Source organism: Schistocerca gregaria, chromosome 3, assembly GCF_023897955.1.
Source record: "Schistocerca gregaria isolate iqSchGreg1 chromosome 3, iqSchGreg1.2, whole genome shotgun sequence".
Classification (NCBI taxonomy): domain Eukaryota; kingdom Metazoa; phylum Arthropoda; class Insecta; order Orthoptera; family Acrididae; genus Schistocerca; species Schistocerca gregaria.
Genome location: NC_064922.1, coordinates 564176900 through 564193485, shown reverse-complemented (window position 1 = coordinate 564193485; position 16586 = coordinate 564176900). Strand labels below are relative to the sequence as shown.

Here is a 16586-nt window from a genome sequence, read left to right as displayed (position 1 = left end):
CCAGTGGCAATTTTTACATAACTTTGCTACTTATGGCAATTTTTCTTTTGGTCTGTCTATTTCAGACCTGAAGATGGTAGGTAAGCTACCAAAAACGGACATCACTTTGCAAAAATGTTTTTGACTTTAAACATGACTGAGAGAATATACATAAAATTTTTGAAATTTTTAACAAGTTTTATAGAAAGGTTCTAAGACTTTTATAATTCTCCAGAACACAACACATTACTTTGTCCACATTATTGGTGTAATTTCTTCCACAAATGTCACTGGAATGGAAAACAGTTGGAACAGTTCACTGGTTTTAACATTTTTAGTGTTACCCATGATCTGTTAAAGAAATTGCACCAATAATGTGGACAAAGTAATGTATTATATTCTGCAGAATCAAGATTTTTTGCTGTAAAAAACCAGTTTCTCACTGAAGATTTTAGACCAACTGCCTCTCTATTATCCTGGGATCCTATTCTGTTGGGTATAACTTGAGATGTTACAACTTTAATGGTTTTAAGACATTCTGATTTCTGTCATAGAGGGAAACATTCCACGTGGGAAAAATATATCTAAAATCAAATTTGATGTGACTTACCAAACAAACGTGCTGGCAGGTCAATAGATACACAAACAAACACACAAAATTCAAGCTTTCACAACCAACGGTTGCTTCTTCAGGAAAGAGGGAAGGAGAGGGAAGGAGAGGGAAAGACGAAAGGATGTGGGTTTTAAGGGAAAGGGTAAGGAGTCATTCCAATCCCGGGAGCGGAAAGACTTACCATAAGGCGAAAAAAGGACAGGTATACATTCGCCCCCCCCCTCCTCCCCCCCCCCCCCCCCCCCACACACACACACACACCCATCCGCACATACACATGCAGACATTTGGAACGGCAAAGAGTTGGGGCAGAGGTGTCAGTCGAGGCGGAAGTACACAGGCAAAGATGTTGTTGAAAGACAGGTGTGGTATGAGCGGCGGCAACTTGAAATTAGTGGAGGTTGAGGCCTGGCAGATAACGAGAAGAGAGGATATATTGAAGGGCAAGTTCCCACCTTCGGAGTTCTGATAGGTTGGTGTTAGTGGGAAGTACCCAGATAACCCGGACGGTGTAACACTGTGCCAAGATGTGCTGGCTGTGCACCAAGGCATGTTTGCCACAGGTGATCCTATTCACCAACAAACACTGTCTGCCTGTGTCCGTTCATGTGAATGGACAGTTTGTTGCTGGTCATTCCCGCATAGAAAGCTTCACAGTGTAGGCAGGTCAGCTGGTAAATCACGCGGGCGCTTTCACACGTGGCTCTGCCTTTGATCGTGTACACCTTATGGGTTACAGGACTGGAGTAGGTGTTGGTGGTAGGGTGCATGGGACAGGTTTTACACCGTGGGCGGTTACAAGGGTAGGAGCCAGAGGGTAGGGAAGGTGGTTTGGGGATTTCATAGGGATGAACTAAGAGGTTATGAAGGTTAGGAGGACGTCAGAAAGACACTCTTGGTGGAGTGGGGAGGATTTAGTGAAGGATGGATCTCATTTCAGGGCAGGATTTGAGGAAGTCGTATCCCTGCTGGAGAGCCACATTCAGAGTCTTATCCAGTCCTGGAAAGTATCCTGTCACAAGTGGGGCACTTTTGTGGTTCTTCTGTGGGAGGTTCTGGGTTTGAGGGCATGAGGAAGTGGCTCTGGTTATTTGCTTCTGTACCAGGTCGGGAGGGTAGTTGCGGGATGCGAAAGCTGTTTTCAGGTTGTTGGTGTAATGGCTCAGGGATTCCTGACTGGAGCAGATTAGTTTGCCACGAAGACCTAGGCTGTAGGGAAGGGACTGTTTGATGTGGAATGGGTGGCAGCTGTCATAATGGAGGTACTGTTGCTTGTTGGTGGGTTTGATGTGGACAGACGAGTGAAGCTGGCCATTGGACAGATGGAGGTCAACGTCAAGGAAAGTGGCATGGGATTTGGAGTAGGACCAGGTGAATCTGATGGAACCAAAGGAGTTGAGGTTGGAGAGGAAAATCAGGAGTTGTTGTTCACTGTGAGTTCAGATCATGAAGATGTCATCAATAAATCTCTACCAAACTTTGGGTTGGCAGGCCTGGGTAACCAAGAAGGCTTTCTCTAAGTGATCCATGAATAGGTTGGCGTACGAGGGAGCCATCCTGGTACCTATGGCTGTTCCCTTTAATTGTTGGTATGCCTGGCCTTCGAAAGTGAAGAAGTTGTGGGTCAGGATGAAGCTGGCTAAGGTAATGAGGAAAGAGGTTTTAGGTAGGGTGGCAGGTGATCGGCGTGAAAGGAAGTGCTCCATCGCAGCAAGGCCCTGGACGTGTGGAATATTTGTGTAGAAGGAAGTGGCATCAATGGTTACAAGGATGGGGGTAACAGATTGGATAAGGATTCCAGGCATTTGAGAAAGTGGTTGGTGCCTTTGATGAAGGACGCGAGACTGCATGTAACGGCAGAGATACGTTCTGTGGGGTCTTGGTAACCAGCTACAGTGGGGCAGCTGGGATGATTGGGTTTGTGAATTTTGGGAAGAAGGTAGGAGGTAGGGTTGCGGGGTGTCGGTGGGGCCAGGAGGTTGATGGAGTCAGGTAAAAGGTTTTGTAGGGGGCCTAAGGTTCTGAGGATTCCTTTAAGCTCTGCCTAGACATCAGGAATGGGATTACCTTGGCAAACTTTGTATGTGGTGTTGTCTGAAAGCTGACGCAGTCCCTCAGCCACATACTCCCGACGATCGGGTAGGATTAAGGTTTCTTAAGATGGATTGAGAGGCAAGGCTGGAAGTCAGAAATTCGTGGAAGGTTTGGAGAGGGTGATTTTGAGGAAGAGGAGGTGGGTCCCACTGTGACGGAGGACGGAACTGTTCCAGGCAGGGTTCAATTTGGATAGTGTCTTGGGGAGTTGGATCATTAGGAGCAGGATTAGGATCATTTTTCTTCATGGCAAAGTGATATTTCCAGCAGAGAGTACGAGTGTAGGACGGTAAATCTTTGACGAGGGCTGTTTGGTTGAACCTGGGAGTGGGGTGAAGGTGAGGCCTTTGGAAAGGACAGAAGTTTCAGATTGGGAGAGAGGTTTGGAAGAAAGATTAACTACTGAATTAGGGTGATGTGGTTCCAGAGTGTGTTGACTGGAATTTTGAGGTTTTGGAGGGAGTGGAGCTGGAAGTGGGAGTTTGAGTAGATGCGAGAGACTGGGTTTGTGTGCAATGAGAGGAGGTAGTAACACAGATACCATTAATGATGGGCAATGTCTGAAATCATCTGGTAAAATGAACTAGTACCAATAATCAGCTCACATCAAAACATTGATTATTAATATGACATATTTATGATTTCAACAAGATGTTAAACACCAAATGTACAAACCATTAATAAGGGAGGTGTTAAACAGTCAGTCACGTTGCACTGAGCAAGAAAGTTGAGCAGTGTGTGGATAGACATTGTCTTACAGGAAAGTCCACTGTTCACTCTGGTACAGTTCTGGCAGTACCTGCCAATGTATTGCAGCAGTTGATTCAAAACTCCCTTGTAACACTTCCACATTGACATTTTGATCCTTGGCAGAAATTCATCATGAATCAGTGTTGGAAAAGACAATCATGATTATCTTAATTGTAGATTTTGTCACCCGATTTTTCTTCTTGGAAGGTGGGGAAGCGAAAGGGCACCTTATTGCTGACTGCTGTTTGGTTTCCTTACCATACTGGTAGCTCCAGGGCTGAACTCCCATAATGTGGACTCCGGGCAGATGTGTTCATGAGGTCTCCAAACATTTCCATCCAAGTTTGCTTCTGCTTGTCTATCAGGCTTTGTGTAAGAAATTGGGCACAGATCTTCACATTTTCAAATGTTTGTGAACCAAAGTGCTTACGCTGTCTGTACTTACGCTCAGTTCTTCCACTCTCATTCTCAAAGACAGCCAACAATCATCCGTGAATATACATCACAATCGTTCTATGTTGTCTTGGAGTGTGCTTGTTGATGGTCAATCTGAATGCATCTCAGTCTCAAAACCTTTCTTTCCATCTCTAAAATGTTTAAACCACTCAAACACACCCTTTTACACACTTCTTCAACATTGTACACGGCAATAACATTCCACGAGTCTCTGTTGTTGTTTACCCTAATTTGAAGCAAAACTTCATGTTAACACACTGCTTCATATTGTGCTCCATTTTGCAATGACATGAGTCCTCACACTGACTCTGTTAGCTTCACTGCTGCATGCACCACTGGTCACTTCTGCGATTTGACATCTCTCTCAATGTGTATGCAGCATAAGTGTCTCATCCTAACCATTGCAGTTTTTAATTTATGGGATCATTCACCAGACTTTTCAGATGCACCTTGTATTAATGAAGACCTCTTCTTAGTTAGAGAACAATTTTTGATCAAAAATGACTGTTTTAGTGTGTATATCAACAATACCATGCCTAGTGAAGCACTGCAGCACTGGACCAATGTTCTAGTTAGTGATGGCTTCATATTTTTAATACCAAAAGCAAGGTGCCATAAACATGAAAATAACAGCAAAGTCAAAGAATTGTTACATTTGGAATGGTTTATGAACACTAAAATTGCCACCACAATTTGTAAATGGCCTCTGATGGTACCACATCCTGCAAGTTTGCTGCCATTTTCAATTCCATGGTATCTCGCTGTGGGTAAATACTTGAAAAAGGTTTTTTAAGACAAAACTATTCATGTAACAAAAAATTGGTCTTTATTAGCACTATCCCTTGTTCATTGAGTAACATTAATAGTTGTGCATAGAACTAAAATGTTTGTTGAAATGAAATATGCTCAAAGACAAAAGCAAGAAACATTACACACTTAAGTCTCATTCTGGATAAGGTCATTTTTGTGTGTATTAGCTCAGATTGGAGGTAGACAATGGAGGGTAGGCACTTCAGTGGAACCATCCCAGCATTTGCCTTCAATGACTTTGGGAAACTATGAAAAACTCAGTTCAAAGGCTGCATGTAGATTTGAACTGCAGTCATTCTGTCTAAGGGTGCAGTGCCTTAAATCACTGTCACTTCACAGTCACTACCAGTTTCCTACAGTTCAAAAGTAATTTCCATCAGTCCCGGGTTCCTTTATGGAAAATATTACATTACTGATACACCATTTAACACTTTGATTGTCAGTTTCCATAAGAAATCGAAATCAAATTAAGGAATCAAACTGGAAATTTTAGGGATCTATATTTATCAGCTTTGGATATTGATCAGATGAACATATAGGGGAATTTACAGGATGCTGCCACTGGATATGCACCACACATGCAGCTACTACTGAAATTTATAAAGATAAATTAAGTACAAACCTGTATCTGCCACAGGAAATCAAGTCGAGCCGTCCATTCTACTTGTCGACCATGAATTATAACTGCTAATAAGAACATTAGAATGTAGACAACAGCAAGAGCGTGCTGTGGGACAACTGACCTGTTAAACAATAAAGTCATATAAATGATTAGCATAGGCTATGTATTTGCTCTGATAAACAAATTAACATCCATAGTAAAACCACAAACCACTTTGTATTATTATTCTATTTAAGGAAAAGAACATGTTTCTTAGTTTCACTGTTCCTCAGTGTACCATTCTAAAAAGTAAAATATTATTCCATACTACATTTTGGAAATTTTAGAGTATTCTTAGCATTCACAGTGCAAAGCTCTCACTGCAAGAGATTCTTTTATATTTATCAACCTTATTAGAAAATGAGGGGTGAATGGGTTGATCTTTGTCATTAACAAAGTGGTGTAATGGTTGACACTGTGCGGGCTTATTGAGTAACAGGCAATCTCAAATTTCCATATCATGGAGATTGTGCCTTGAATATGGCCACAATTGCATATTTTCACAGCCTTGTCTAGCTGAGCTAATTCTCTGTCTTTAGTGACCTCTCTGCTGTCTGTACTTTCAATTTTAACTTTCTTTGTTGATTTTCAAACCTCACTGAAGTTTGTGATGTGTTAATGTATATGTGCACAGCAGCAAGAAAAGAGGTGATACAATATTTGGAGGAACAACCATCAAAAATGAACTGAATAATATGAAGTTGTTTGCTGAAGAGAGAAAATTGGTAGCAAGTTGTCATAAGTTGACTAAAAAAATACTATTTTTACAAAGCACAAACAATCTTTCTGGAGCACTTTGTCTTTCAGCACTTGATGTATGGTTTTAACATACACTCTCACATAGTCATAATTGATACCCATAATTTGTGATGTTGGATATGAGCCAATTTGTTGCATTGTCAGAGATGTGTCTTGCCTGAAATCCCAAACCACTATCTTACCATCCTTTCACCTACATTGTTGTCTTCAAAGCTCTTTGGACTTTGGTATATCTGCAACTACAAAAACAAGTGAAGGCACAGGAAACGTTAGCGACAGCCCCGGACATTTGCACAAGCCCCACCCATTTACCCCCCTCCACACCTACACCCCGCCACACCAACCAAGAGCGCATCAATATGATCTTTGGTAATCCTCATCGCTGTCGTGTTTTTGTTCGTCGTTTTCTGTTTTACCGCAGTTGTTCATACTAGTAGTGTTGTGCTGTTAGTACTTCTTAGAAGTTTGTGTAATACTGTCAAAATGAAACATAGATAAGCACTCGCAATACAGTTATCATACACAAGGTACCTAATCTTGACTGTTGTGGCCAACTGCTGTCAAAACTGATACCTAACAGACATTAAAGTACGATAAGATGTATTGGAAGGACACTGACGAAATTATGTACATATGTTTAACAAAAGGCAGCTCTAAAGCTCTCAAACACTGAAGAAGAACTCGAAGTAATCTCGTGTTTGCTATAAGCAAGCAGTCATAAGATTTTGCAAGTAAAAATTCACCCATTACACAGGCAAATATTAATGAAGAATGTCACTGTATAAATATCTGACTGCTTGCATTAGGCATTTCTACATTATCCCACTCTTATATTCTTTAGTCTTAATGAGGTAATCAGAAACAAACCAAGACATCAACTTTGCCTTGTTTATGCACAACATTGTCTTGAGACAATCGATATAATGGACAGCACTCTTGGCGTTACTACAAATTAATATTTCCCAACAGAATTTCTTACACTACGTGATGTGACGGAAATTTACGCTCATTGCAGTTAACGAATATCAGATTTTTTTATATAGTGCAGATGAAAGCTCATGAAATAAAAAAGACAGTGTGGATACCATTTTTATTTTTCTTTCTTATTGATGATTTTTCAACTGACATATTCAATGAACATATTTCTAATTCTTTTCACAATGGTATCGGAAAAACTGTATTTCGTACTAATTACTGATTTTCTCCCTTGTTATGACTGGCATATATGTGATACGAACAACTTTGATGTTTACACTAATTGATCATACAATAGATAGAAATTCCAAACAGATGAGAACAAATCCAATATCTCTCCTAAAAATGTTGTTTTTGTTGTTGCTGTTGTTGTTGTTGTTGTTGTTGTGGTCTTCAGTCCTGGGACTGGTTTGATGCAGCTCTCCATGCTACTCTATCCTGTGCAAGTTTCTTCATCTCCCAGTAACTACTGCAGCCTACATCCTTCTGAATCTGCTTAGTGTATTCATCTCTCGGTCTCCATCTACGATTTTTACCCTCCATGCTGCCCTCCAATACTAAATTGGTGATCCTTCAATGTCTCAGAACATGTCCTACCAACCAATCCCTTCTTCTAGTCAAGTTGTGCCACAAGCTCCTCTTCTCCCCAATTCTATTCAATACCTCCTCATTATTTATGTGATCTACCCATCCAATCTTCAGCATTCTTCTGTAGCACCACATTTCGAAAGCTTCTATTCTCTTCCTGTCTAAACTATTTATCATCCAAGTTTCACTTCCATACATGGCTACACTCCAAACAAATACTTTCAGAAACGACTTCCTGACACTTAAATCTATATTCGATGTTAACAAATTCCTCTTCTTCAGAAACACTTTCCTTACCATTGCCAGTCTACATTTCATATCCTCTCTACTTCGACCATCATCAGTTATTTTGCTCCCCACATAGCAAAACTCCTTTACTACTTTAAGTGTCTCATTTCCTAACCTAATTCCCTCAGCAACACCCGACTTAATACGACTACATTCCATTATCCTCGTTTTGCTTTTGTTGATGTTCATCTTATATCCTCCTTTCAAGACACTGTCCATTCCATTCAACTGCTCTTCCAAGTCCTTTGCTGTCTCTGACAGAATTACAACGTCATCAGCGAACCTCAAAGTTTTTATTTCTTCTCCATGGATTTTAATTCCTACTCCGAACTTTTCTTTTGTTTCCTTTATTACTTGCTCAATATACAGATTGAATAACATCAGGAGTAGGCTACAACTCTGTCTCACTCCCTTCCCAACCACTGCTTCCCTTTCATACCCCTAAAGTCTTACAACTGCCATTTGGTTTCTATGCAAATTGTAAATAGCCTTTCGCTCCCTATATTTTACCCCTGCCACCTTCAGAATTTGAAAGAGAATATTCCAGTCAACATTGTCAAAAGCTTTCTCTAAGTCTACAAATGCTAGAAACGTAGGTTTGCCTTTCCTTAATCTTTTTTCTAAGATAAGTCGTAAGGTCAGTATTGCCTCACATGTTCCAACATTTCTACGGAATCCAAATTGATCTTCCCCGAGGTCGCCTTCTACTAGTTTTTCCATTCGTCCGTAAAGAATTCATGTTAGTAATTTGCAGCTGTGGCTTATTAGACTGATTGTTCGGTAATTTTCACATTTGTCAACGCCTGCTTTCTTTAGGATTGGAATTATTATGTTCTTCTTGAAGTCTGAGGGTATTTCGCCTGTTTCATACACCTTGCTCACCAGATGGTAGAGTTTCCTCAGGACTGGCTCTCCCAGGGCCATCAGTAGTTCTAATGGAATGTTGTCTACTCCAGGGGCCTTGTTTCGAATTAGGTCTTTCACTGCTCTGTCAAACTCTTCACGCAGTACCGCATCTCCCATCTCATCCTCATCCACATCCTCCTCCATTTCCATAATATTGTCCTCAAGTACATCGCCCTTGTATAGACCCTCTATATAATCCTTCCACCTTTCTGCCTTCCCTTCTTTGCTTAGAACTGGGTTGCCATCTGAGCTCTTGATGTTCATACAAGTGGTTCTCTTATCTCCATAGGTCTCCTTAATTTTCCTGTACGCAGTATCTATCTTACCCCTAGTGAGATAAGCCTCTAAATCCTTACATTTGTCCTCTAGCCATCCCTGCTTAGCCATTTTGCACTTCCTGTCGACCTCATTTTTGAGACGTTTGTATTCCTTTTTGCCTGCTTCATTTACTGCATTTTTATATTTTCTCATTTCATCAATTAAATTTAATATTTCTTCTGTTACCCAAGGATTTCTACTAGCCCTCGTCTTTTTTACCTATTTGATCCTCTGCTACCTTCACTACTTCATCCCCCAGAGCTACCATTCGTCTTCTACTATATTTCTTTCTCCCATTCCTGTCAATTGTTCCCTTATGCTCTCCCTGAAACTCTGTACAACCTCTGGTTCTTTTAGTTTATCCAGGTCCCATCTCCTTAAATTCCCACCTTTTTGCAGTTTCTTCAGTTTTAATCTACAGGTCATAACCAATAGATTGTGGTCAGAGTCCACATCTGTCCCTGGAAATGTCTTACAATTTAAAACCTGGTTCCTAAATCTCTTGTCTTACCATTATATAATCTGTCTGATACCTTTTAGTATCTCCAGGGTTCTTCCATGTATACAACCTTCTTTCATGATTCTTAAACCAAGTGTTAGCTATGATTAAGTTTTGCTCTGTGCAAAATTCTACCAGGCGGCTCCCTCTTTCATTTCTCTCCCCCAATCCATATTCACCTACTATGTTTCCTTCTCTCCCTTTTCCTACAACCGAATTCCAGTCACCCATGACTATTAAATTTTCGTCACCCTTCACTATCTGAATAATTTCTTTTATTTCATCATACATTTCTTCAATTTCTTCATCATCTGCAGAGCTAGTTGGCATATAAACTTGTATTACTGTAGTAGGTGTGGGCTTCGTATCTATCTTGGGCACAATAATGTGTTTACTATGCTGTTTTTAGTAGCTTATACTGTTTGTAGTAGCTTATACTGATACTTAGGGCAACAAATTATAACATACCCAACACGTTCATCATAGCAGTCAAATAGCGAGCGATGGGAGACTTCGATGAGGAGAATATAAACAGTTGCCATAGCAACAAGAAGTATTCCCTTGACGAGAATTGGAAGCCGCAGGAAAACAGCAACTGCAAGATACCCCAGCGTACATGAGAGAACCACGTACTGCGGCAATGGGCATGCTCTGTGATCTTGCCCTACACCAGCACCATCTAGTGTAACATTGGCAGTTGCACCAAGCCGACAAGGCTGCAGTGCATCAGCACGACAGGTAAACTGCAACATTAAGGAAAATGGCAGATCTTAGGTCTGAGAAAAGAAGATTTTGTAAATCTGGAATGCATTTACTTAAAAAAGAAACCACTGAAGTAACATCAAGAAACAAATCAATTTATGTATCAAAGATGCGAAAACTTATGTAAAGTGGTTATTTAAGACTGTAAAGTTTTCTTTGTGCTTTCACTTACAGAACACACAGAATTTTTAAATATGGAAAATAATTTAATAACACAAGCAGCAGTAACAGCTGATAACAATCAATATGTACTGAAGGCAGACATTGCACTTAGTTTACTGCCTAACATATTGCTTAGATTTCTTTTGTGAGTGCAAGAGAGGGAGAAGAAAATGTGGAAAGGAAAGGAAAACAGAACAGCTGGAAATTGGAAAGGGAACACAGATTAATAACTGACTCCTCAGTGCATTGCTTAGAATCCATTATGGCTGGTTGCAGGAATTGAACAAACCATATGTAGTGGAATACAGAGATGAGTGATATTCCATACAGCATTTGTAGAACGCTCTTTAGGTATCCTCTTGTCAGAAACTAACTATGAAGGGAATCTTGATGCTGCAATCTATAAGAAATTCTTCAAATGAGCAAGTCACTATAAGTACACTCACTAATTTCATCCCAATCACATACTTTGGTTTTACAAAATAGTTACAAAATTTTAAGATAGTCATAAGACACAGTACAAGACACCAGCCTTGATTGATCTGTATTAAAACATTTTCCATTGAGCAATATTCAGCAGTGTTTATGTTTAATGACAATATTTACTTAAATATAAATACCTGTGTCAGCCAACCACAATGCACTGCTTCATCCTGTATGTATTTTTATTTTTGTTCTCCTTGTTGTTAACTGTATTTACCATTCTTGAATGTAGCTTTTAGTTTTCTCTCTTTCCTTTTGTACATATTTCTCACTTCAGCATCATCAATCATTATTCTCACAAAAACCTAGTGACCTCCCCCAAAAAATTCATTGACTTCTTGACAACTTCTATACTTCAGATTGGTAACTAGAAATTGTCTTTATAGCTTAATGAAAGCTCTAAATGCCTCACCCTTACCCTCACAATACCTCTGTTTCCTCTTGCTTTCTATCTTCCATTTCAGTCTTCCACTATTACAAAAAAATCCTCTTGTTTTGAATGCTCAAGATTCAAATTTTATTTGAGACAAACAGACTATATCTGCTTACAAATCAATTATTTAAATTCTGTGGCACATGATAGTTATTGTTATAACATCACTCTCTTTCTGCATTAAAAAGAAAAAGAAAAAGTGGGCCGTGTGACAGCACAAACAAATGCTGGCACATTCTACCACTGCTGAGACCTGGGGGATTATTATTTAATGATAAAATGGAAGAAAGGACTGGAGGAAATGAAATTGTTCTAGAATTAACTAGAGAACTCTCTCAAAAATTTCAGCTAAAAGAGCAAGAGCAGGGCAAGATAGGGCAAAGTAACCTGTGGCTGTGTATGACATTTGTGCCTGCTGCTTGAATAGCACAGCTTCCTCTAACTCTTCCTTGAATTTTGTCACAGCAGAAATTCCCAGATTTTGCTAGATAATGAATCTGTTACTTTTTGCACATATCTACTAATTAGAAGCCATATGGAAGAGAACTTTTTCTCTATCTTTCTTATGAAACTAATAATAACAACATACATTTTTAAAAGAAAGTGTACACTGAAAATTATAATGTTAATACTAACTGAGTTTTACATGAACTGAGGAAAACGCAACTACTTACATACGTCTAGCAGACTGATGACTGGAGCATAGTAACACATAACAGAATGCTTTTGAGCATTAGCTTTTTTTCCAGCGGTAGTACATACATTCACAAACGCAACCAAACAGTCACCGAAATACAAACTCATTTTGGGGTATGTGTAGCTGTGTGTATGAATGTGTGTTTTATAGCTGGGGAGAGAAAAAAAAAAGAGCTGCTGCTCGAAAATCAGTGCGTATACAGTTTGCTGTTATGTGTCACTGTCCTACATCCATTGGTCTGCTGCATGTGGATAGTTGCCTTTCCCTTATTTTACTTATTTATCCAGGCAGAAATTTCTTTCACAATAAGTAACAATATTATGCAGACATTATATTGTGGCAGTCGGCCACGACTGTAAACAAAGAGAAGTCACAATGCCGAAGGGGAGAGGAACAGTGAGGGGCAATAAGCCCCACCTTCCTCTCATAGTAATTTCCATGATTGTTTTATAAATTAATTGTAATCATTACGCAGACACTATATCGTGGCAGTTTTAGGTGGGGAATGTTTTGAACTATGGTTGCATAAGGTACAGGTAGAGGTCGAACCAGAACTACCACTACCAACCGCAATTGCACTATAGCCCCAACCAAATGCTTTGTGTACTCCAATTTACTTTGTGTTGTGGATTGCCCCTTTTTTTTCCAAAATGTGTGAACAGATTGGCACTGGTGCATAACGGCAGTCAAATGCGACTCTCATAACAACGAAAGGAATCAGCGATCTCTGTTACTTTTATGTCAGTTCTGCTTTTGAGAAAGCACACTACACAGACATAAGATGACAGTCCTATGAGAGGGAGGTGGGGCTTATTGCCCCTTACTCCGTTTCTCCCCTTAGGCAGTCTTAAGTTCTCATTTGTTTACGGCCACAGCGAACTACAGCAATGTACTGTCCACATAATATTGTTAGTCATTATGGAAGAAACAAGTTCAGAAGACATTCAGTGGATCACAAAATAAAAATGTGATTGTAATCAGAGCATGATCAGAAAATGACAAGTGAACAGCATGTGAAACATCATGAGTTCTGTAGATGTGTAGCCAATGTATAAATGATGCTACTGCTGAGATAAGTTAGTATAATTATCATTGTACAAATGGTTTTTTTTAATGTACTGAGGTTAGTTTCTCTCAACTACCCAATGTTTCATGTCACCTTACTGAATATTGTAAAACATATCAACAGTGACAAAGGAACTGGGATCCATGTAAATGAGCATAACAGTGTGAAACTATTGGAACTACCAGCAATACTGGAACTTTCACTTTTTTCTTCTACGAGCTGTGCAGTTTTTATTACAATGTATATTACATAAGAAAAATGACAACTTGATCTAACTGGACAGGTGTAATACAGCATTTCTGATTAAATAATATAATGCATGTCATAGAGTTTAATCTTTTAGTGTGATTACCCCAAATCACTGCAGTGTCTTTAGCACTATCTCATGTATGTTTAGAGAAAAACACTCAATAATGTTGTCAATGTAACAATGTAATAACAATGAATCACATGGTGGTTGCAAAAAGAAAAAAAATCTACATCAATTTCTCAACTCTCAGCCTCAAAAAATGATAAAGTGGAGAAATATTCAGAGTCAATCATTTCTACTCATCTTCACACACCAGGGAACACCTTTATGTCACTTTCTTATAAAAATAAAAATATCAAGGTCTGCAAACAAAGGAAGGATGAGAAAATACACTGAAATTAATAAAATAAATTTTATAAACAGTACCAGGTAGCCTGCAGATACTCACAACATTGACTTGGGCAACAGTGTACAGCAACACAATAGTGAAGACTGTAATGGCGAGACGCAGTGTGAAGCTCTGCGAGATATCCCAGAGGATCCAGCGAAGGCGCACGGCAAGTAACAGCATGAGTACAACCGCAACCCACACGAATGCTGTGAGGAAGAGCAGCAGCAGAATGATGGTCTGTGGCAGCACTACAGCCTGCAGACCTCCCAGCAGCAGCAACAGCACCAGGGAGCAGGCTAGCGAACTGCTGAATCCCACATCTGCATCTTCGTGGTACTAGGGAATGTGAGCAGAACCCATAAAGTTTCACGAACTTCAAGAAACACAACAGTTCAAATTACAGGTTGAATGTTTATTCAAAGAAAAAGCAGTGTGTTAAAAATGAAAAACAGATTTGACAGTGCAGAGCATATTGTTAGTAAAAAATGTCTAACGACCAACCTAGGCATGTTGCTCTTACAGGGTTGACAGAGAAGCTGCCATACCCTTCACAGGGCTACAGTTACTCACCATTGTGTCCATAAGTCAGGTAAATCCTATACACAACCATTTTTATTGCCCCCCCATGGTATTCCACTGGTTACCCAATTTATATAATATCATACTCCATCCTTACATCACACCTACTCCAAACTCCTTGACATATCAGTCACACCACAGTGCAAGACCTGCCCAATGTCTCCCCCCAGGATATCGGTCCCCAGTCCAGTCACGGGCCTATCCTGTTCTATAAAGATACAGAGCTACTTGTGAAAGCAGTCATATTTTATACAAACTCAGCAGTAATTTCTGCACATAATTTTAAGTGGACATGAGAATCAACAAGTTGTACACCCAAATGAATTACCATCGCCAAATGGTAGCCAAAAGAAGGAAAATTGTGTTTAACGTACCATTGACATCAAGGTCATTAGAGATGGAGCACAAGCTCAGATTGTGTCAAAGATGGAGAAGGAAATCACCATACCCTTACAAAGGAACCGTTCTTAACTTTACCTAGAGTGATTTAGGGAAATCATGGAAAACCTAAATCTGGATGCCAGGCGTGGTTTGAGCTGTCATCCTGCCGAATGCAAATCTGGTGTGCTAATCATTGCACCACCAAATTATGTGGATTACATAAAAAAGTCACCTATCATAACCTCCTCCCTACAGTCTCAATCTACTCTTGCTCTATCTTTCTTCCCAGCTCGATCCATGATGTAATAATGATATATTAAGAGGACCACAAAGAAGTGAAATTCTCGGCCAGGTTCTGGAGTTGACAGTCGTGTGCATGAGGTGTAGTTCTTTGTGAGACTGAATGGTGTGTGTGTTTCTCTCTTTCTGACGAGTGCTGTGGTCGAAAGTTTGTGTGTAAGTATCTTTTAATTGTGCCAGTCAGCAATTTAATTGTTATCTTTATGGTAAATAGCAATTATCTTATCCTACAATCCTGATATTCCTTCCTGGAGTTTCTACTTTTAAAATACTGACAAATACTTCTTTATTATGACAGGTTTTAGTCCTCAAGACCTGATAATACATTTACATATAATGTGAACACCTATAATATTGTAAATGTCAAAACAAAGTTTTAAAAAGTGACTGTAAGCATATGGATGAGCATTTTGATATATAAAAATATTCTAAATTTCTTTGCCTACTGTGAGTATGAAATGCATTTGATTTTATAAAGACATTTGAATGCTTATATTTAAACCTTTTACTGCTTTCTGTGGAGCTTTCCATAAAAATGCCTACATAATCTTCAACACATGGTTATGCGTTACACAGTTAGTACTGTGCTGCTACCTTTGCCCCTTCTGTCCAACAAAACTGGCTAGCTTATTTTGCAAAACATGCAGTGAAAACATAAACAATCATGAAATTAGTATATTTTATCTTCAAGTGCTGTAGTATGCAAACTATAAAAAAGTACAACCCTCTCATTATGAAAAACAGAAGCTGCTCCAATATCTTAGGACTAAAATCAGTAACAACTATTAATGATTCATCAAAAAACTTCTAACTTCAGAGGTGTGGGTTTCTTGCTGTGACCAGTGTCAGTTTCTATACAATTCTTCTGAGTTGTTTATCACGGCACATTGCAAAACGAGCCAACACTTCCACAGAAACATTTGTGTGTTCTAAAATAAGAGACAATCAACAACTCAGCAGAATTTTATGGAAATTTAGATCTATCAGTTAACAAAAACGTCATTCATATATAACAAATTATTAAATGGGATACTCTGTATAAACTGATATATGTATTACAACTTTTATTTTCGTAGTAACACATTCACTGCATATATATGAAGTCTCATCATTTCATGGTGATGACAAGTATCTTCAGCTGGACTACTTATCAAAAGACCTAACTATGTCCATGACATGTGCTATACAGAACACCTCAGAAACTCCATCCATGCACCTGATTGACATACAGATGGCTAGTGAATATGAGTAAGGCAGTGAGGGCCTAGTAGAATACATATAAGTTATGCCATCCAAACTATTTCTCAGTAGCTGCTATTCTTTGTGTTAACAATCATCTATGTTTGCCTTCCTATCACAAAAAAAATTATTTTAGAATTACCTATA

General features: G+C 39.2%; 1 protein-coding gene across 6 annotated transcripts in view; it reads right to left on the bottom strand.

Moving 5' to 3' along the window:
- The window catches only part of LOC126356172 (Ca(2+)/calmodulin-responsive adenylate cyclase), a 1163484-nt gene that overhangs the window by 118697 nt on the left and 1028201 nt on the right, over nt 1-16586 (bottom strand). For all 6 annotated transcript variants that reach the window (XM_050006929.1, XM_050006931.1, XM_050006933.1 and 3 more), the window contains 3 exons: nt 13998-14276; nt 10165-10439; nt 5325-5445 (listed from right to left, as the gene is read on the bottom strand). In XM_050006929.1, the coding sequence (XP_049862886.1) occupies nt 5325-5445; nt 10165-10439; nt 13998-14276 (675 nt within the window). The remainder of the gene's footprint in view (nt 1-5324; nt 5446-10164; nt 10440-13997; nt 14277-16586) is intronic.